The 23,973-nt window shown below is 38.5% G+C and overlaps 1 protein-coding gene across 1 annotated transcript in view; it reads right to left on the reverse strand.

The window, feature by feature from the left end:
* Positions 1-23,973, reverse strand: part of VPS53 (VPS53 subunit of GARP complex) — a 145,774-nt gene that overhangs the window by 79,967 nt on the left and 41,834 nt on the right. The window contains exons 8-11 of the mRNA XM_081272269.1: positions 13,834-13,912; positions 10,944-11,087; positions 10,109-10,251; positions 7,677-7,818 (exon numbers count right to left, since the gene is read on the reverse strand). Of these exons, the coding sequence (XP_081128395.1) occupies positions 7,677-7,818; positions 10,109-10,251; positions 10,944-11,087; positions 13,834-13,912 (508 nt within the window). The remainder of the gene's footprint in view (positions 1-7,676; positions 7,819-10,108; positions 10,252-10,943; positions 11,088-13,833; positions 13,913-23,973) is intronic.

The following is a 23,973-nucleotide window of genomic DNA, read 5'->3' on the forward strand; positions in this document are numbered from 1 at the left end:
TGTAAAGCTATGCAACTATCACTACTAATTCCAGAACATTTTTCATCCTCAAAAGAAACACATATCCATTGACTGTCAGTTCCCAATCCTGCTGTCCCTTTGCCAATCTGTTCTGTCTCTATGGGTTTGCCTTATCTGGACATTTTGTATAAATATGTGACCTTTTATGTCTGGTTTCTTTACTAAGCATTGTGTTGCAAGGTTTATTAATCTTGTAATAAGTAGTCAGTACTTCATTTGTTTTATGGCTAAATAATATTCCATTGTATGCATTATACCACATTTTCTTTATCCATTTGTCCACTAATGGACTTTGGGTTGTTTTTACCTTTTGACTACTGGGATTAGTGCTGCCACAAACATTCATGTATGAGGTTTTTATATGAACAAATGTTTTCAGTTTTCTTGGGTATAAACCTAGAAGTGAAAACTTGTAATTTAAAAAGAAATTTCAGGCTCCTTTGGCCCTTCTTTCCTTTCTTTGCTTCTTTTTGTGGTGCGAGGAAAGAAACCCAGGACTTAGTACGTGCTAGGCAGATGCTCCAACAGTGAGCTAACACTCCAGCCCCTGCTGTCCCTTTTTTATTTGGCAATTACTCTGTATATTAAACATCAGTGAATGAAGACTGACCACTTCTGAATTTTAATAAATCCCCACTAAGATCAAGAGTCAGTGCTCGGAGAGACCAAGCTGCTGCATTTATGAGAACCTATAAGTAAGAATTCAGAAAGCAGTTTAACACAGGCTCCCTGAAACTTGGAAATGCTCATACATTTTGCTCATACTTATACTTCCATTAGTATCAAAATAATCTCAACTGTGATAAAAAATTTGTCTACAAAAATGTTCATGTGGAATTATTTATAAAAGTAAAATAAGTGACTTAAGGCCTAAGAAGAAAAGAATGGTTAGGGAAATTATGGAATACCTACATTATGCAGTGATTGAGAAAAGACTTCAGGTATATAAATAAAAGTAGGATATAAAATTGTATTTGCATCTTATGTGCAAAAATTAATTCAAAATGAATCAAAGATCTAAACATAAGAGTTAAACCAGGCATGGTGGCACACACCTGTAATCCCAACAACTTGGAAGGCTGAGGCAAGAGGACTGAAAGTTTAAGGCCAGCCTCAGTAATTTAGGGAGGCCCTAAGAAACTTAGCAGGACTGTGTATCAAAATAAAAAATAAAATGGACTGGGGATTTAGCTCTGTGATAGAGCACCCTTGGGAACTCCAGGACCATACAACCCTTAGAAGAAAACATCTGACTCTGGACAACAGTTTCTTGAATGTGACATCAAAACACAAGCAACAACAACAAAAAACTAAGATAAATTGACTTCACCAAAATCAAAAACTTTTATGTGTCAACAGATACTACCAAAAGGTTAAAAAACAACAACAACAAAAAACCCAAAAAACCAACTAGGGCTGGGGCTGGGGCTCAGCGATAGCACACTTGCCTGGCATGTGTGAGGCACTGGGTTTGATTTTCAGCACCATATATAAATAAATTAAATAAAGGTCTATCCACAACTACAAACAAACAAACAAACAAAAAAATTTAAAATGGAAGAAAATATTTGCAAATTACATGTATATATCATAAAATATGTAAAGAACTACAGCTAATAAAAGACAATCCAATTAAATTAATGGGTACTAAATTATAGTAAGGAATAATAAGAACTGATTGCTATTAAAAGTAGGGTGATTATAGATAATAATAATGTACTATACATTTCAAAAAGGCTAAACTAAAGGATTTGAATATTTTCACTATAAGAAATATTTAAGAGGCAATAAATGTTTAAGGAGATATGTTTACCCTGATCTGAAGATTAGGCAAAATATACATGTTCTGAGGCATCACAACGGTAGCCCCATAAATAAGCACAATTCTTATTTTTCATATGACAGTTAAAAATAAATTTGAATTTCAAAAATGGGTTAAGGACTTAAATCTTTTTTTTCTCTAAAGAAGATATACTAGCCATTGTGTTGGTGTATACTTGTAATCCCAGTTACTTGGGAGGCTGAGGCACAAGGATCACAAATTCGAAGCCAGCCTGGGCAACTCAATGAGACTCTGTCTCAAAATAAAAAACTAAAAAAAGCTGGGGAATATAGCTTAGTGGTAGAGCACTTGCCTAGTATGCACCATACCCTGGGTTCAATCCCCAAACTGGAAAAAAAGATACACACACACACACATACACACACACACACACACACACACACACTGACTATAAGTACATGAAAAGATGCTCAATGTGATTAGGCATTAGGGAAAAAGAAAATAGAAACCATAATGAGATACTACTTTACATTCATGAAGATGGCTATAATTAAAGAAAAAAAAGGAAAAAGGAAGTGTTGGCAAGGATGTGGAGAAATTGGAACTCTTCTACATTGCTGGTGGAAATGTAAAACAGTGTGGCTGCTATGGAAAACAGTTTGACAACTCCTTAAAAAGTTAAATATATGGTTACCATACAACCCAGCAATTTCTACTACTAGGCGTATTCTCACAAAACATGTGCACACAAAAATGCGTACACAAATATTCACAGCATTATTCTTCACAGTGGAAATAACCCAAATGTCCATAAACTGATGAAGAGATAAACAATATGTGGCGCATCCATGCAATGGAATGCATGGACAAATACATAAGGCATAAAAAGGAATGAAGTTCTCATACACGTTACAACACGCATGAGCCTTAGAAACACTGTCCTCACTGAAGGAAACCAGGTGCAAAGATCACATACTGTATGATTGTATTTATGTGAAATATCCAGAATAGGCATCCATAAAAGCAAAAACTAGAATAACAGTTGTGTAGGGTTGGGGGAAAGAAGGAACTGTGACTGCTAAGAGGGATTTCCTTTGGGGGTAATTAAAATGTCCTGGAATTAAACAGTTGAAATAGTGGCATAGCCTGATGAATCTGCTAAAACTCACTGAATGTCCAATTTTAAATAGTGAGTTTGGGGGTACAGCGGTAGCCATCTGTAGTCTCAGTTACTCAGGAGGCTGAGATGGGAGGAACGCTTGGGCACAGGAGTTTGGGGCTAGCCTGGGCAATACTATATGAGACCCTATCTGAATTATTAAGAAGGTGGGTTTCTTTTTTATTTTTCTTCCAATATGGGATTGAACCCAGGTCACTCTGCCACTGAGCTTTATCCCCAAACCTTTTGCTTTTTTATTTTGAGACAGATTCTCAAACTGTCTCCTGAGTTGCTGGGAGTACAAATGTGTGCCAACATGCCTGGCAAAAGGTGAGTTTATTTGTGAAAAATTTTAGATGAATTACATTTCAATTTAAAAAATAAAAGCAACAGAGAAAAACATACTTAAAAAATATAATTTCAACTAGGTCAAATGTATAAAAAAGAACATAAAATTCCTGTCTCTGACTGATGGGAAAATGGACGGCTTTTTATTTTCTCCTATAATTTTTGTTTTGCATATAATTTCCAAATTTTCTATCTTGACCATGTATTACTGTCTTCTCATTAACAAACGAATATGAACTTCCCCTAAGAATGTAATTCAAATGGAAGAATACATTTCTTTAGCATCAAGAAACCATTTGCATCAGGCACAGTGGTACATGCCTGTAATCCCAGTGGCTCAGGTGGCTAAGGCAGGAGGATTGTGAGTTCAAAGCCAGCCTCAGCAAAATCAAGGAGCTGAGCAACTCAATGAGACCCTGTCTCTAAATAAAATACAAAACAGGGCTGGGGATGTGGCTCAGTGGTAGAGTGCCCCCGAGTTCAATCCCCAGTATCACCCACCCAGAAAAAGAAACCATTTGCAAAATGTTTTTGGACACTGAAGGGAGCTTATCAGGTAAGGGAAAGTTATTTCCATGTGCCATGGCACTGGGGGAGAACTGGTAACCCTGCCTGTCAGTTCCTTATAGAATTCCTAAAGCAGGGGTTAGGCTGCTGGAAGGCTGAGGTATTGGGGGAGGCACTCTGCACAGGCTTTCCTAAGTACGTGCTCTTATGCTAAACTGCATGGTTGAAATTTGCAACTACAGCTTCTATATTTGTAATATAATTTTTGAAACTGGGCAAGTGTACATGTATTTTGAAATGACCCCTATAAGCCAAAGGAGAATTCTATTTGGAAAGGCAATTTATGCACAGGCCAAGAGAAAGGGAAATCCAGCTGTATAAAATGGGAATTTTTTTATTTTATTAAAAAAACAACCTCTCAAATTCAGTCAGACAGTTATAAAAATCTAACCCCATCTACTCTGCTTTTAAGCAGAAAGTTGAATATAATTTGTTCACCTTCAATCTAATTGAGTCACTAAAAATACACATGGATATAGTTATACCACATTCAGACATTTGCTTTTAATTTCAAGGCATTTAGATTTACAGACTATCTTGAATCCCTCCTAAAGGATCAGAAGTTGAGGCAACTGGAAGAAGCACCAGCAGCTCCCTTGTTCCAATAATAGCTGCAGCATAGGATATGATCAAGCTCGACAGGGCCAGTACAAGAAAGACAGAGTAAGCCCTGTCCTCAAAGCTCTTCTAGTCTTTAACCTGTCATCAAATGTCAAAGTCACAGCTCTAAAAAAAAATAGCAAAAGATGCATCCTGCTGGTCAGTAGGGAGGAGCTGGGCTGTGGCAGGTCTTTCTGCTGAGTCTGACACACTCTCAAGCCCATTCTCATTATCTTACTGTCAAAGTCACCAAGGGTTTAAAGGTTCTGAATGACACAGGGAAGAGGGTAATGGAGGTACTAGCAGGGTGTGGCATGACCAAGGGAAGAAGCAGCAAGGCAGAATCTCTGGCCAAGATTCTTGGCTGACTTGCTACCTGCTCCTTGAACACTTTCCAAAGAACTTACTAACTTTCGTTGAAATGTGGCATATATTAAGGGGTATCAAGATATACCACCATGGTTCATTTCAAAGTTTATTCCAATATCCTGAAAAAAATCTGGTAGCCAAGAAGGATTTCAAGAGTCTACAATGGGTCAGGTACTGTGGCACATGCCTGTAATCCCAGCAATTCAGGAGAGGCTGAGGCAGGAGGATAATTTCAAAGCCAGCCTCAGCAACTTAGTGAGACCTTCAAAATAAAATATAAAAAGGGCTGGGATGTGGTTCAGTGGTTACACATCCCTGGGTTCAATACTCAATATTAAAAAAAAAAAAAAGCAGCAAGAGTTCACTATGGAAGCAACCAACCAGCACAGGGAGTAGGCAAGGGACCAGGGAGTATCAAGTTTTTTAGGCAGAGTGCCAAGCAGCTAAACTGGGAGTTTAGGGTGTCCTCTTTCTTCCCTGAGCTTTCTGTAGGGAGCAGGGTCAGTAGTCATGACTTTTGCCAGGCCCCTGCCACTGAGGATTGAAGAACACAGATGGAGAAGGTATGGCCCAGAGCAAGGTAATGGCAGGGACCAGGCTCAGTGTGAATATCACTTACAGTAAGAACTTTTACATCTCCCAGCAGCCAAGCAACAGTAAGTCAATTCTTAGAGAACTGGATTGCCTAGTTGAAAAGGCCGAAGGAAATTCTGCTGCCTTTCTAGAAACTCATTTTTAAGGGGAAAAAAAATCTTTGAATGCTGTGGAGCACCTACTATCAGGACTTGGAATGGTTGCTGGGTCATGGTAACTGGGACAAAAAAAAAAAAATGGATCAGAGGAAGAAGTTGAGTTTCTTTATAAGTCAAATGATTCAGAGAAATGTGTGAAGAAGACAGCTGTTCATGTAGATAATAAACAAAGAACTCATGGTATTGAGAAGGATTTCCTTGCCAAGGATTTATAACCTGAAACTCCCTTAAAAACCTCATGGAAGAGGAAAGCAACACCTGAACAACTGGGAAGGGAAATTTACAAACTAGTTCTTCAAGAAAGTTTCAAACACAGAAGACCAAAAAAGGAAGGGACTAGGGGGAAAAGTTCAAGTGTTCCTAGTAGATCATGGCCATTGCCCCTGGGCACAGCAGTTGCCAGGAGATGAAATGGTTCCAGTCCAGGAGCTTTGTCCTGGCAGAGTATGAGAAACAAGCACCTCCAGCCCTGCCCCCTTGAGACAGAACATGGCTGACAATCAGCCAACTGCTACTTTGACAGTGCTATACCTGTGTTATACAAAAAAAGCATTGTCTTTGCAAACTGAAGCAGAGCTCCTGTCGGTTTTTCCTACTCAGTTTCTCTGCCTAGTTACCCTGTCACCAAGCCTTGGCTTGTCTAGAAGAGATCTCCCCTGACATGTTATATACCACTTTTGACCTTTGGGGGATTTCCTTGGATAGGTGAGAACTATAGCATCTCCCAGGGAGACTCAAATTTATAGGCTATCCTGGTCATGAAATATCACAGGGCTATTGTTCCCAGGTGATCCTAGAGCCCCTCTAAATGTAAAACAAAATCACCAGAAGCCTCCAGCCAATGGAGGAGAAGAATAGCACACAACAATGTATTCAAGCATCTTAGTTAGAGCCTATTTCCTGTCCAGTTAGCTGAATTACTGGTGCACAGAGCCTATCCTTATGCTCTACCAGCTCTACCCAGAGGCCATGGGAGCTCAGGGGCTTCTAGTGGCCGGTGTTTATACTCAAATGCTTGAACCTCCCTGTCTTCAAGCAGCTCAATGTAGAGCTGAACTCAGCGCTGCCTAAGTCTCTGCTTGAACACAGTACAGAAGCCTGGCTTGAGTAGGACAGAGAAGGTGGCTAGCATGGGGAAATCAGGCAGGTTCTAAGGCTAACCACATACTTCTCAGGAGAGATGCATGCACTTCCCTAAAGGGTGTTTCTGTTAGCTAATTCCTTCAGTGACTTGAATTTTCTTTGAAGACATTTTCACCTATTTGTGAACTATTTTTTCTCTTGATACTAAAAAATAAGTCAATTTTGAACATAAGTTAGTATGAAAATGAGTATTATATAACTTCTATTTATTAAGTATAGAAAGAATATTTTGCAGTTCCAGTTGTATTTTACTTCAACAAAGTCATAAGTGAGCCCAAGCAGATAGGGCCTTGTGGCCTTGCCTGAAAACCATGCTGTTGCCACCACCACTCTTCAGTCTGGCGCCCTGAGGACCAGCCTCTGATTCACCTACTCTGAGGTAGGTCTTGCAGGACAAGGAGGGGAGTCCACTGAAGTCCCAGAATCTTAGGGCTAAAAGGCTGAGAGTTAGAGAAGCTAATGGAGGTGAGGGGTGAATGAGTGAACAGGACACTAGCTCCAACTCCCTACCCTTGCTCTGCCTTTGATCAAAGCAGCTAAGTTTTTATGGTTTTGCATATGAGCTCACTGACCATGGATAAGAGACAAATGAGTATAGCATGTACCTCGTACAGTAGATGGAGCAGAGATTGGCTGCAGGTAAATACCCCTAAAACAGTGTGGGGTGCACAGTGGATGTTCAAAAAATATTAGCTATTATTGTGTTTGGATTCCACATCAGATATTGTTGGAAGAATGGTTTGGAAATCACTGATCTGGCCCATTTTCCTCATTTAAAAAAATTAAAGCAGACATGATGGTGTGTCTGTAGTCCCAGCTTCTTGGGATACTGAGGTAGAAGGATGGCTTGGGCCCAGGAGCCAAAGGATGAAAGTGAAGCCCAGCCACACCAGCCATCCATGTTCCAGTCCAGCCTCCCTCAGGAAAGTCTTACCAGGGTTCCATCTGTCAGGGTGCAGCCGGAGAAGCGTTTTGCAAGAAACCCTTCAAAGTTAGTCGTTCTCTGAATAGCAAAAAGAAGTAATTTCACCTCAATTTCCTTAGCTCTGGCACGCATGATTTTGGCAAGTTCTGCCCTTCAAAATGAAGAGATAAGAATGTCAAACAAACTGATCATTCAAGATTGAGGAGGTAAACAGCTTATATTCAGAAAAAATGTATATTATCATGTCAAACTGTGAGGTCTATTATCAACTTAGTCTAATGACTGGGGAACAGATATTCAATAGTCCTTCACATTCCAATATATTTCTTGGATGCCTAAAACTGTGGATAGTACTGGACCCTACATGTACTGTTTTTTCGTATACTTACATATCTATGGTAAGATTTAATTTATAAATTAGGCAGAGTAAGAGATTAACAACAACTCCTAATAAAACAGAACAATTATAATAATATGCTGTGAGAAAAGTTATTTAAAACTTCTGGATTATTTATTTCCAGAATTTTCCATGGCAAGTAAAACCAAAATTAGGGGGAGACTGGTGTATGGACTCCTAAGAATTGTAAGGTGAAATTATGCACCAGTAAAAAAAGAGAAAACTCCAGGATTATGGATGCTAATTTGTCTACATGGTGACTACTATGTTTAGATCTTTAACCCTCTCAATAACTTGCTAATAATATACATGGTACTTTGGCATTTGGCATTTTACTAAAATGCATATATACATTATTTAACAACTCATGAATTACTCAATTATAAATCTGTCTTCCAGAGAGCTCAATAATCATCTCTGCACATATAGCAGGGCCTCATGAGATACTGGAACACCCATGTGAAAGGTGAACGTATATGCTTTGGTGGTTCCTGCCTGTGAAGCTTATGTGCAACTCACTTGGGCATTCTGTTTTAGAATGTAGGTTATTAGGGAACAGTGACATGAGAGTTCTTAGTAAGTACTAAACTGTCATCCTCTTCCCACACAACTAAATGCCAAAATAAAAAATGAAGAGCCTCTGAGTTTATTTGAGAATGATGTATCTGTAGGACTCGAGCCAAAATTCTAACAAAAAAAGCTTGGTAGAAGCCCTGCCATTAGCTGAGACAACAATAGCAGGTACTAACACCCACAGAGACTTGTTGGCTTTAGTTCACTTCCAGTCTCATAAGGATTCATCTTTTACAGAATTAGTTTACAAGTCTGCTGACTGTAGGTAAAAGAGAATTAATAAACAATTTTTCAAGGAATTCACCCTTTCTTTGCTAATTGGGATTTAGAAGGTGACAACCCCAATCAACCCTGAATCAATACTGTATTTTTTAAAATACTATGGTCTGAATCTATGGTAGTAAATGTGTTTCTTAAAACATAGCCAGACAGAATGTGCAACACTAAAAGTGAACCCTGTTTAAACTATGGCCAATGGATGAGGATGATATATCAATGTAGGTTCCTCCATTGTAACAAACATACTACTCTGGTGGGGGATGTTGATAACAGGCAAAGTTACATGTGCAGAGAGGCAGGGAGTATATGGGAAATCTCTGTACTTATGTGCCCAATTTTGCTGTGACTCTAAAATGGCTCCCAAAATGGTTAAAAAAGCCAATGTGACTTAAAACATTTCCCCCTTATAATGTGTTTAAAGCATCCATTTTGACTGTACTTTCTCTGATTTTAAGAAAAAAGACTACCATAAATTATACTAAGGTCACTGAGTTATGTTTATATCTGGCTTTTTTCCCCTCTTATTAACCTATAGACAATGTAATTAGTACTGTTAGATGGGAATACATAACTAATAAAACCAGTTACCACCACTGTTGTTGTATATGTACAAAGAATAAGAAAGCTTGGTTCTAGTTTTACATTTGTCATGGACACACTGATCTAACCTTGCTGGGCTCTAATTCTTCAAAATAAAGGTCTACGTAGTCTGGGCTATACTCATGGGTAATGCAGAGAGAGCTTTAAAATGCTTAGAACACTCAGATGCCAATATTATCAATCATAGACTATAAACATTGTATTAGGGAAATTCATTCAACAAGTATTTCCTGAGTGACTGTCATGTCCTTAAAGTAGATACTACTTCTGTCTCTATGGAACTATCTATCTAACAAGTCAGAAAATCTACATGATGATGAACATGTACACTGAAGGCTATTATACATAATACAGAAACAGAGGGAAATGTATAGGTAAACTTAGTTGATGAGTTAGTAAAGGACAGAAGGTATGCTGTTTGAGGCAAGCACTAGGCAACAGGAAAACTTGCAGCCAATTTGGGAGCTAAGGGTTGCTATATCTGGTAGAGTCTGGAATCGGTACCCAATCCACAGGACAATATGAAACCAAGGTGGGAAACTGATTTTGAAAATTCAATTAGAAACAGCACCAGTAAAGAGCTGGAATATACCTTGTCACATGGCAGAATTCTACTGCAATCCTCTCAGTCATATACCATTCCCGTGGAAACATTCGGCCATATTTCTCTTCATAGTCCACAAGCTGGCGTTTTACCCAGGCATAGCGTCTATCAATTTTGTCTAGCCAGGCAACCTCATGAAGGGAAGAAACAAAAAACACTCCAGTGCTTAGATGTAGTATTGACAGTTTGAGGGAAAAAAGCAAAAACGTAGAACAAAGAGAATGACAGCCATTCTGTATTCCTCACCATTTGAAAGAATATATGCTACCATATTTACTTGGTCCAGAGGTTCTTAACCTGGAGTCTGTAATTGGGCTTTATGGTTTTGCAAATTTCCTGAAACTGTACATAAAGTTTTTTTGGGGGGAAAGGGTTGGGGCCTCAGGGAGGGTACCAGGGACTGAACTCAGGGGCACTCAACCACCGAGCCACATTCCCCAGCCCTATTTTGTATTTTAGAGACAGGGTGTCACTGAGTTGCTTAGAGCCTTGCTTTTACTGAGGCTGGATTTGAACTCCTGATCCTCCTGCCTCAGCCTCCCTAGCCACTGGGAATACAGGCATGCACCACCGCCCCTGGTGTACATACAGTTTTATACATTGGTGCACTTTTCTGGGAAGAAGATCTACAGCTTTTATTAATTTATCTAAATGGTTAGTGACCTCAAAAATGGTTAAGAACCATTGAACTATAAAGTCAGTCCCTAGGATTCAAGGTTCAACAGGTCATAGTACTAATAAAGTATCAATCAACATACTTGGCTGCATTCATTTTTCAATAAAATTCAAGTGTTAACTCTGACCTCATCTGGTCAATACTTACATCTTGATTTTCTTGAAAAAGTACTAGATACTCTGACAGATGTTGTTTAATAAACTTCTTAATGATTTCTTGCTTGATTTTGGGGTCCAAAATATTAGCAACCAGACATGCATCTCGCAGAACGTTACTGGGTCCTCCTGGCCTCTGGCAAAACAAACAACACACAGCAATTCAAATACTAGAAACAATCATTAAATCTCATAGTTTCTGACAGCTGCTACTTCTTGTTTCTCTCTTATTGTTATTACTCCCACTCCCTGGACACTGATTCTTTCTACTGTAGATAGATATTTTAGTTACTTGTTCCTCGATGAAAGAATCATTAAGCTAGTCTTGAAGTAGCCAACATAAAAACTATCCTGTGAATCAGCAATGAGATATTTTGGAAAACAGGGCCAGCAAGGATCATAGGAAATTTTAGTTTCTGAATACTCAAACTTAAAGAACCTAAAAAGTCAGAATGACAGCAGTCTCTGATGTCAGGGACTACTGAAGAGGCCTAAAAGTCATAATGACACCAGTGTCACTCCATATGTGCCACTTTTCCCTGCTTGCCTCTGGGATTCTTGTTGAAGTGTCATACTTTTGCCAAGCTGTGTGGTCACTTTAAAACTTAAAAACAGATTCCAAACCTCCAGACTTATTTCACTGACAGTCTAATATATGCAGCCAAAGGTAAAAATACTGTGATGTAGGTCCCTTGACCTGAAAACAACAGTGGAAGATCGGGAGGCAATAATGATACATTACAATGGAAGGTCTTTGTTATTACCTAAGGCAATTTGGTCTCACCACCTTTTTGTATGGTGAATCACTGAATGAATGTGGTTGACTGTGGACCACAAAGAATACATGAAAACTACTCTTGGCTTGGTTAAACAGCCATGTAGCTCTGAGAAGTTATTTAACCTCATTTGAAAAATAATTGACTTAAATTAGGTGATCAGTAAGGTTCTTTCAGATCATTATCATTTATTTTTGTCAATTCTGTCCATTCTATCCATCTCAACTGAAGTTCAAGTGTTTCAAAAGTGTCACATAAACTGCCTGAGACCTAAATTGTTAAAATGTGACCTGCTCCATAATTATTGTCTATTATGTGGCCTGTTGAACATACCAACTGCTTAACTCTAGCTTCCAGATGAAAGCTAGATAGAGAAGTCAAAAGGGCCAAAACCTATAGGTTCACAGGTTCTAATTTTTTTTCATTTTCAGAAAACTTGACTAGGTTACTTTGGACAATTTTTTTAACATCTTGATTCCATTTGCGAGATAAGAAGAATAACACAAAGCCTTTAAGAAAAGTTGCTGGGCACGGTGGCACAGGCCTGAAATCCCAGTGACTCAGGAGTTTGAAGCAGAAGGATGGCAAGTTCAAGAATAGCCCTGGCAACTTAGCAAGACCCCATCACAAAATAAAAAATTTAAAAGGCTGGGGATGTAGCTCAGTGGTAGAGGGTGCCCCTGGGTTCAATCCCTATTACCAAAGATAAAAAAGCTGTGTCAAACCCTATTTTAAAAATAGCTTTAAAAACAAACAAACAAACAAAAAACTGAGCCAGAGAAAAGGCAAATTGTTAAAGAAAATAATTTTATTCATTTGCCTGGTATGATCTGGGAAAAAAAAGATATAAAGTAGGTTGTGGTTAACTAATACAGATGGGCTTCTGAAACTTCTGAAATTGGTATGTGGCAGCAGAGTGCTGGAAAGTAGACTGGCCTAGGAAGTCTAGTGCTCATAATCAGCGACTATCCTTAAAATCCTTTTTACCTCTATGACCTCTGTTTCCTTGTGTGGTCAATAGGAATAGTGGTGTTCCAACATTTACTCCCTCCTTGAATTACATCAGGTGACTAAGGAAGATGAGGTTCTCAAAGAAAAGTGCTTTACAAATAAGTATCCAATTGTTAGCAGTTGGTCACAAACTATTAAAATTAGGAGCAGGTTTCCTATAGAAAGCAATTTACCAAAGCAAGGACAGCTACTCCCAGCCTACTTCCTAAGTTTCTTTTATGGAGCACAAAGAAAAAATAATTAAGATATTTCCAGTTATTGAATTATAGAACTGGTCCAGGAAACACTCCTTGGCTCAGTAAGTGGATGTATATCCCCATCTCCACCCACAAAGCACAGCAAGGAATGCTGCTGGCCCATGTGCCCAGTTCATTTCTGCCTTGAACAAAGTTTTTCCCCTCAGAATAGCTCAAATAATAGAGAATAAAAGCTTCTGAAGATTCTGTCCTCACCGACACATGCAAAGCATTAACATGACATCTGCTACAATGTGAAGGATGGAACTAAGCAGTTACCCCAGCACAGTGACAACCAAGTGAGGGAAAGCTTGTACAGGAGAAATGTAACCAATTGTTCACAAGTGAAATCTCGTGTGCTTCACAGACACAACACTTACAGCTACACTACCAGTGAACAATGTTGGGCATTAGTTTCAAAAAACAGGCTTATGATCATCAAAAGTGAGTCTTCTAACTATGTCACTCTGAGAGTTACATAAGCCCCTGGATATTCCTCCCAGTTGTCTTTTTACCAACCTGAAACCAATAAATTATGTAACAATTCTAAAAAACATCGTAGCTTGAAAATATTCTTTTAAAACACAGCCATGAGAAAAAGGAATTTACAGGCAGACAAGATAGGGTTTGACACACATTAAATTAAACCAAAACATATCCTCACTTTTTGACAACAGAAAGACATATCACTTAGGGATCTTTAAAATCAATGATGGTCTCATTACCTTAAACTTTCCATTAGACAAATTTGCTATTGCCCACAAACACTTTAGAATGATAAATAAATAATTTGTAGTGAGTATACTAGGGGAGGGTGATAACAATATCTAAAGATTGGAGGGAAAATGCAAAAGAATACCTTGGTACCCTGGGAAGGAAATGCCTCTTCGAAATCTGCCAGGATTTGCTGTCCTAGCTCCGTTTGCGCAGCCTTCACTCTGTGAGGGAGACAGAACGTATCATTGCATGCCATAATCTTCAAATACCAGTATGTAATTATGCACCAGTTCAGGGGTCTGAACTGTTGAAGTCTTTAGAGATTCTCTAGAGAGGGCTATGTGTCTATATAAGAAAAGTCACACATTAGTAACTGGTTTACAACCAGGACCAAGGCACCTGATTTATTCTCAGGATGGATTTTCTATATTCCCAAAGTTCTAGGTTACTCTTCACCTGTCATGAGATAGTATATGTTAATCTCTGCAACATTTCATTTGGTACTTATGCTTCAGAAACATGTAATGTAATAGTACTTGATTCAAACATAAATCCATTTTGCACTACTAGTATAGCTGCTTTCCCACTCCTCTAAAGTAAAAAGAAAAAGCCAAGTGATCAAATGTACTCAACAAGAGTTAAGACTAATGAATGAAGATTTATATTCAGGGACAGTGAACTGCAAGGAAAACCAGTTAGAAAGGGGCAGCTGGAACTTGACAGTGGTTTGCATGTATAACAGAAGCTCAAGAGAAACTTGTCAATTTGAATAAAGAGGAGAAAGGAGAACAGGGAGGATGAGACAGGAATTGTGCATCAGCATGCCTGCAATTGACCTGTCCTCCAGGATGCCCTCTTGCTGTCTGATGCTGGTGAGGCCTGCTTGCCCCAGCCAGCCCCCGCAGCTTGAGTGGAGCAAAGCTCTGAAGCCACTATTGCACTGCCCCTAGCCTGAGGCACATTCTTTATCTTTGCTAAAAGCACCATAAAATAGCATGTTTCCTTTCTTGGTCTCCACCCTGTTACTTCTGGATTAACTTTATGAAGTTTCTAGAAATAGTGAGCAACTCAAAACCACAACTTCTTTGGCCACTAAGGAGTACTTATTTTTTTTTTATTTTTATTTTTTTTCGAATGAGGGGCTAGGCATGACCCAAGACAGTCTGCTTTTTCTGTGACAGAGTTATAATTATGCCTATTCCAAATACTTTCCAGGATTTTTCCACTATCTTCAAAACTTTTCAAACCACTTGTATAGGCAGGTTTGCAGCCTTTTAAGTCAGTTTTCAAGTGGGCCACAAATGACCCAGATGGAGCAGCCCTCCAGATTAGTCAGGGCTGCCCACCTAGATGGGACCCAACAGATGATGGGAAACAGCTCTTGAGTGTGAACTATGATAGGAGAGAAAAGAATGTGCTTTCATAAAACTGTATCACACAGCATCTTGTGACTGCCTCAGGATGACCCAGCAGATGGCCTCCTATGGTGCCAGGTCACAAGACTGAGCTTCCAAAAGCTCAGGCCCCTCTGTTCCTACCCTCTTCTTGGAAGTACACAGACAGCACCCAGTTCTTTCCTAAGCCATGGGGACATTCCCGTAGGGGAAGTCCTACCTTGGCCAAATGTACTCATGGCAGTATTCTCAGGGTTACTGACCTCTTCAATGATACTGAATGACACAGCTCTGACTCTATCACCCCCATCACTCCCAACCTCCATGTTCTTGCTGAACTTGACCCTGAGGTGGCTGAAAAGATAGAATCTATGATGGGACTAGGCCCTGCTGGAGCACAGAAGAGAAGGAATCACTAGACTTTGATTTGTAATGATCTCTAATCCTTGTTCAAAGTTACCTCTTCAGACAAGTTAGACTTAGATATACATGAGCCACATGTAATCATAAGTCACTTCTTCTACATAAGCCACAATTAAGAACTGTTGTGATATAAGAGGGTGGAGACCTGTATGAGATGATTTTCAATGTCCTCTTCAGTACTGATTATTCTACGATACCTCTCTGATAGTTATACCTAGCAATGGCATTCATCTTTACAGATGGCTACAAGTTGGATGTACATATTTTTTTGTTGTTGTTATGGTGGTGGTGCTGGGGATCAAACCCAAGGCTTTGTGCATATGAGGCAAGCATTCTACCAACTGAGCCATATCCCCAGCCCTATAACTTTTTTTTAGTATGTAACGCTACAGGAATTCGTGTGTTGTCCTTGTGCAGGGGCCATGCTAATCTTCTCTGTATCATGATTTTAGTATATGTAGTGCTGCTGAAGTGAACAATGGATATATAATTAATGCTGAGCAAAAGAAAAAGTTTTTGGGGCTGGGGATGTGGCTCAAGCAGTAGCGGGCTCGCCTGGCATGCGTGCGGCCCGGGTTCGATCCTCAGCACCACATACCAACAAAGATGTTGTGTCCGCCGAGAACTAAAAAATAATAAATATTAAAAAAAATTCTCTCTCTCTCTCTCTCCTCTCTCACTCTCTCTTAAAAAAAAAAAGTTTTTGCCTAGAAGTGTTACCATCAATAATTTTTTTTGTTTTGTTTTGTTTTTTTTTATACTGGGGACTGAACTCAGGGGCACTCAATCACTGTGCCACATCCCCAGTCCTATTTTTTATTTTATTTAGAGACAGGGTCTCACTGAGATGCTTAGCTCCTCGGTTTTGCTGAGGCTGGCTTTGAACTCAGGATCCTCTTGCCTCAACCTCCCGAGCCGCTGCAATTACAGGCATGTGCCACGTGCCCAGCTTCAGTAGTTTTTGAAGTGTCTACCAGTAACTCATATGAAAGAACAAATATTTTCTTGTAGACATTACTGATGGTACCTATAAACCCAAACAATGATCCCAAGCATTTTCATGGTGACATGTGAATTGTAGTCTTTATAATCAATTGCCTAAGGAAGATCCTAGAAATAAGTCAACAGACACATTACTTGTATTCACTCCTTTAGATTCATTCCTCTTCTAACAATGAAAAGCAAATTCTTACTATAAAAAGATGGATCAATGGAGACTCATCAGCAGAGCAAATATCTGAGTTGAACTACCAAGATTTCCTAGTCATTCTTAGGAAAGTTAGCTTATAACTAATAGAGACTAGGATAAACAGACATTCCTTCTATCATCCAAATAAGCTCAGCTTGTTATGCTGTGGTAACACTAAGTTGATTACTTGTAGAAAATGAAAGATTCACTGAACTACCCCGGAAAGGAAAATCAACCAGTGGCTTTCAGCATCCAACATGTCATGTATAGATATGGGTATTGTTCAAATGTGCCCTCTCTTAAATGTCTGGTTAATTTTTCATAATGAGTGGTGGCAGAGGGACAACAAATTATGATAATTATTTAGACACTTGTAGATGAAGTAACCTTGACTTTCTTGTTATCTTGTGAGTGACAGTTCCAAAGAAAATACCTTCAACAGTTCCCAAAATAATGGAGTAACCTCCTGAATACAGCTGTGCTGAACAGAAAGATTAACTCTACTTGCTCTTTCTAGTAAGAACTAGAATCTCAACCTGGGGCTGTGGTTGTAGCTCAGTGGTACAGCACTTGCCTACCATGACTGAGGCACTGGGTTAGATCCTCAGCACCACATAAAAATAAATAAATAAATAAATAAATAAATAAATAAATATTTTTTTAATTAAAAAAAGAAAAACACCAGAATCTCAATCTAAGTCACAGAGTGACTGATTGAGTGGGATACTTTTGGGATCATCAAGGGCAATCCACATGGTTTGAAACTGAGAAAGAGGCCCAGAAAGAACTTGTCAAACAGTTAGTCAGGCCTGTTCATTCCTTGGTTTAGTTCTTTTTTTCCTACACCATGTGACCTCCCAACCTGCCAAATTTCTCTCACATGTAGGAGGTTAGAAATAGCTCTGAAAAATACATTTTAGTTTGGTTTCAAGGTTTTGAAGAGAATGCAAGAATCTTCCATTTTTTGGGGGGTGGGGGGAGAATACTGACTAGAAACATTTGCTTTCATGGATATGCTTAAGCCAGGAAGATTTGAAATGTAAAGATATTAAGGACAAAAAAATCTTTCCTTCAATGCTACATTAAATATTTAAGCATTTGCCAGAAGGGTAGTTGGAACAAATAGCAAATCAAAGCCCATGAACTTCATATTTCAAACCTACAGGCAAAGACTTTAGAACACATTCTTTTATGTGATTTCTATGATTTATAGACAGCAAGATATTAGATTAGAGAAACTGAAGCAATGCATAGGGCGTAACTCTCCTGCTGTCACCCCTCCCTCCGAACAAACAGCTATTTCTATCATTTCCAGATGGTTCTATGATCACTATGTAAACATAAGGGAGGAAAATTCACCAGAAATAATGCTAAAAATAAGAAGTCTGGACTTTCCTCCAATTTTAGTTGAGCACTGAAAACAAGAAGCTTTCTCATCTTCCGTTCGTGTGTGTGTGTGTGTGTGTGTGTGTGTGTGTGTGTGTGTGTTGCTGGGGATGGAACTCAGGGCCTTGTACATGCTAGGCAAACACTTCAACACTGAGCAATACCCCAGCCCATCCTGTGTTCCTTTTTAGTGCTACTTAACAGCACATACTCTATTAATTTACATAAAATTATTTCGAACAGAGGATGTGAAAAAAATTAAAGGAAACATAGGCCCTCCTGTGTTGCAGCAATCCTACATGATAATGAATGTGGACTGAAAGATATTGATAGAATGTTGAATTTTCTTTTTTTAAAGGAATGTCTAGAAACATAAAAATTTTATGTTTCTAGCCCCATTCTAACAGTGATCATATGGTTCCTTTAAATTTAAAACTATATCTTTGAAAAATGTTAAAAAGCAAAGAACACACCAAAAACTTAGGCAGCACATGTAAAAAAGCCAAATGGAACTACATTTAACTTAAAATCTTCTGCACAGCAAACGAAATACGAACTATATATCCTATAAAGGGTTAATAGTCAAAATATAAAGGAGCTTATAAACTCAATAGCAAAAAATCAAATAACCTAAATAAATTTTGGGAAAAGGACCCCCAAAAGACATTTTTCCAAAGGATACATACAAAAGACCAACAGGTATGTGAAAAAATGGTCAACATCACTTAATCATCAGGGAAATACAAATCAAAATCCCAGTGAGATATCATCTCATAGGCAATGGGATGACTATTATCAAAAGGACAAAACATAAGGCCAGGGTATGAGGCAGACAACACTTGGTAGATGCAAATTGGTATAGCCCTATGGAAAATAAAAATTGAGGTTCCTCAAAAAATTAAAAATAAAACTACCATATGACCCAGTAATCCTCTTCTGTGTGTATAACCCCCCAAAATAAAAGCAACACCTCATACTACAGGTATCTGTCCTCTTATGTACGCAGCAGTACTATTCACAATAGTCAAGTGAAAAGTCAACCTAAGTGTCCACTGTTAGGTGAATGGGGTAAAAAAAACTGTGGTGTGGGGCTGGGGATGTGGCTCATATGTGCCTAGTAAGTGTGAGACCCCGAGTTCAAGCCCCAGCACTGCCAAAAAACATAATAAAACACAACTGTGGTGTATTCTACTGTATAATGAAATATTATTCAGCTTTTTAAAAGAAGATCCTACCATTTTCAACAACATAGATAAATCTGGAGGGCATTATGTTAAGTGAAATTAGCCAGACACAGAAAAAAAAATACTGCATGATCTCTCCTATGTGTGGAATCTTTAGTCAATCACAGTTTTCTGTATCTGTGGGTTCTGCATCAGTGTATTCAACCAACTGCAGATCAAAAATATTGCAGGAAAAAAAGTGTTTGATGGGGCTAATGATGGTACAGTGTGTACATTCACAGGTGCTGTGGGTTAAGTCTCCAGCACCACACACAAAATTAAATAAAAATAAAAGTGTCCAAACTAAATATGAGTACCTTTTGTAGTCTTTATTCCCTAAAAGATACAGTGTAACAACTATTTACATAGAATTTACAATGTATTACATATTATAAGAAATCTAGAGATGATTTAAAGGAAAGTTTGATTTTTTTTTTTTTTTTTTTTTTTTTGGTACCAGGGATTGAACTCAGGGGCACTTGACCACTGAGCCACATCCCCAGCCCCATTTTATATTTTATTTAGAGACAGGGTCTCACTGAGTTGCTTAGCGCCTTGCCATTGCTGAACTTGTGATCCTCCTGCCTCAGCCTCCTGAGTCACTGGGATTACAGGCATGCTCCACTATGCCCAGCTTAAAGTACAATTTGAATAACTCTGATTTGTTTCCCTGAGACCAGAAGTGTTTCAGATTTCAGAGTTTTTCAGATTTTGAAATATCTGTATAGACTTTTTTTGAGTATCATGTTAGCATTCAAAAAGTTTCAGATTTCAAAGCATTTCTGATTTCAAAGTTTTTGGTTAGGGATGCTCAATCTGTGTAGGGGAGGATGTGCCTAAGTTATGAGTAAACAACATGCCATTTTTATCCAAGAGCATTCTAGTACATGGATACACTAATATCTCCTAGATATTTTTAGATAGGCTCTCAATTCTTTGAGGAACATACCCACAAATGAATTTGCTGGATAGCATGGTAATTCTAATTTTAATATTTTTTTTCCCTGTAGTATGAGGGATTGAATTCAGGGCCTTGCTAGGAAAGTGTTCTAACAATGAGCTACATCCCTAGCCCTTCTTATTATTTTATTTTGAAAAAGAGTCTTATTAAATTGCCCAGGCTGTCTTTTAAAATTTTGATCCTTTTGCCTCATCCTCCTGAGTAGCTGGAATTACAAATGTGCACCATTGCATCTTTTAAGAAACTGCCTTACTATACCATTTTACATTCCTACCAACAGTGCACAAGAGTTTCCAGTTTCTCCACATCCTTGCCAACACTCATTATTTCCTGTGTTGGGTTTTATGATACTGGGGATTGAACCCAGGGGTGCATAACCACTGAGCCACATCCCCAGCCTATATATTATATATATAAAATTAGAGACAGGGTCTTGTGAGTTGCTAAGTGCCTTGATAAGTTGCTGAGGCTGGCTTTGAACTTTTGGTCCTCCTGCCTCAGCCTCCCAAGCTCCTGGAATTATAGGTGTGCGTCACCACACCCAACTGTTCTTTTTTTTTAAATTTATTTAGTTGTAGTTAGACACAGTACCTTTATTTTACTTATTTATTTTCATGTGGTGCTGAGGATTGAACCCAGTGCTCAGTGCCTAGCACATGCTAGGCAAGTGTTCTACTGCTGAGCCACAACCCCAGCCCTGGGATCTTTTTTTTAATAGCGGCCTTCTAATGGGTATTAGGTGGTATCTCACTATTGTGAGATTTGATTGGATTTCTCTAATGATTAGAGATTCTGAACTAATTATCTCATGTGCTTTTGGCCATTTGTATATCTTCTTTAGAGATATGTCCATTCTAGTCTTTTACTTATTTTTTAATCAGGCTGTTTTTGTGTTGTTGAGTTTTAAGAATTTTGTATATATTCTAGAGCTCTGTCTGATAATAGGATTGGTAAATACTTTCTCCTGTTCTGTGGGTTGCTTTTTTCACTCTTTTGATAGTGCTTTAGATGGACAGAATTTTAAAATTTTTCATGAAATCCATTTTATTTACTTTTTCTTTTGCTGCCTATGTCTTTTGTGTCATTATCTAAGAAATCATTACCAAATCCAATATTGTGAAGATTTGCTCTATATTTTGTTCTGAGAATTTTATAATTTCATGTCTTACATTTAAGTCATAGATATATTTTGAATGGATTTTTATATATGGTGCCAGCTTATGATCCAACTTTAATCTCTGGTATGTTGATATCCAGCTTCCCCTGCACTATTGAAAACACTGCTTTTTCTTCATTGAATGGTCATGACAACCTTATCGAATATCTATGCTGCTATACATGTCGGTTCTGTCATATTCCTGATATCAATGATGGGTCATATTCCTTCCAAACAACCAACTACCAGCTCACTCCTAAACACACCTTCTTCCAAGGTTCTTATCTTTTCCAGGCTATGCCATTCTCCTAATCTCTACCTCTTGTATATATAATCCATCAGACTTTATAAAACATAAATGACACCATGTCCCTTTCTGCTTAAAAAAAGTTTTTACTATCCACAAAATAAAGTCTTTAGAAAGACATATAAACTGTGACCATATGTCCTCCCCCTCCCCTACCACTTCTTATCTTGGTGGTAAGATCCTCCTTTTAAGATTCATATTAAAATTGAACTCTTCTGTGAAACCCACTCTCACTCCCTGCTTCACTCTATCAATTCCTCTCCCAAGATCATATATACTTTCTACAGCACATACTAGTTTTGTTGCATCTGTGCTAAACTAGAATTTTCTATTAGTGTCTTTCTTCTTCTCCATACAAAAATGATGAACTCTTTGAGGGCAGAGAGTTTGTATTTTTTATCTTGGTGCCTTTATTACCTCAGCCCAGGACCTAGAATATACAAGGTAGATAGTAAAGGTCTGAAAGATAGATGAAGGAAAAAAATGAATGAATGGGGAAAAAGTATCAACTGTAGATCATCATGAGAGATGATGATCCTCACCACCTACTGAGCAAGTCTGCCTTCTCCATCAGAGCTTCCTTCTCTCTTGCAGCTCATACAGTTCTATTCATGGGCTTTCTTGGCTGCTTCACATTTCTAGTCTGATAAGGCAATCAGCCAGCTCTATGTGTGAAGGGGTTAGGAAGGATGAGGGAAAGGGTGGTGATTTCCCTAGTATTCTGCCAAGCTCTATTCCGACATTCCTTAGTAACTTCTTGGCATTTCCACTATGAGATGGCACACTGAGCACATGTTGTAACCTCCCTTTCCTGCCTCAAATCCTTAGAAATTTGAAAATATCTGAATAAAAATCCAGAACCAAGCAAGAGAAGAGGTGGTAAACTAGACACTCTGAAGAATTCCTGGTGGGACAAGATTAAAGACAAACATTAATGTCTAACAATGTTTCTTAAAAATGAAAGACAGGAAGGTGGTGGATACCAGAAGCAGCAGGGGATCCTGAGGCAAACTCCAGCAGGATACACTGGACTCTTGCAATAGAAACATTTAAGCCAGTGTCCATGTCTGCATCCTCATCCGGAATGCATAGTCAGGCACTGGGTGAGGGCCCTTGGGTCTGAGAAACTCAGCAGTAGCCAGAGTTGCTGATAACATCCAAGAACAGGGAGCCTCCAAGAGCAGAAGATCAGCCCCTGGCACAACCACTTGGCAGCTCCTGCACCTCACCTTACAAGAGCCATCTGTTGTACAACTGAACCGAGCAGCACACCCCACCTCTCCTCCACTATTAGGTGGCAGTAAAACAACATTCCTGATCAGACTAACAGAGAATGTCAAAAATAAAAAATGAGCTTTCAGCTAAGAATCACCACATATTTGAAGAATGCTAACACCAAGAAAGAGAGTTACCATACAAATCAGGCAATTCAGACCTTTCAGATACATGTAATTTATATTCTCTGAGAGATTTAAGAGGCTATCATCCATGGGGGGAAAAACAGCTAGATTTCCTAGAAATTAAAAAGCTTGATTATTAAATAAAAAAGTTAATAGCTGAGCCAAATAGCAGGATAGACAAAAGTGAAGAATAAATTAAAACAGAACACTGAATTGAGGAATTCTTTTAGAAAGCAGTCCCAAAGGGCAAAAAGATGAAAAGTAGTATATATACACTATATTACACACACACACATACATACACACACACACGTAAAAATAATATGTCAAATTTAGAAGTTCCAACATTCATGTAATAGGAATTCTACAAGGAGAGAATAGAGAGAACAAATCATAAAGACTACTCAAAGAAAAGAATAAAAGAGAACAATTTCTTAGAACTTAAGAAACTCCTGTTCCCCTGGGCCTCTCATAGTGTCCCATGCCGGAGCAAACTGTGGCTCTGAATCACTGTCTGGCCTCTGCCTTTAGGCTGCTGGCACTGAAGTGGGTTGCCCAGTAGGAAAAAAAAAATTAAAAAGAAACATATAAGTCTTTAGATTAAAGATATAAAAAGTATAGTACAATACAAATAAAAAGGGACTGTATCCTAATAAAATTCCCCAATCCTGGGCTGGGATTGTGGTTCAGCAATAGAGCACTCGCCTAGCACGTGGGAGGCCCTGGGTTTGATCCTTAGCACCACATAAAAATAAATAAAATAAAGGTATTGTATCCAACTAAAACTAAAAAAATAAATATTAAAAAAATTCCCCAATCCTCCTAGCCCTAAATCTGAAACGC

The sequence above is a fragment of the Spermophilus citellus genome (assembly GCF_964194105.1).
Source record: "Spermophilus citellus genome assembly, chromosome: 17".
In the NCBI taxonomy this organism is placed as follows: Eukaryota; Metazoa; Chordata; class Mammalia; order Rodentia; family Sciuridae; genus Spermophilus; species Spermophilus citellus.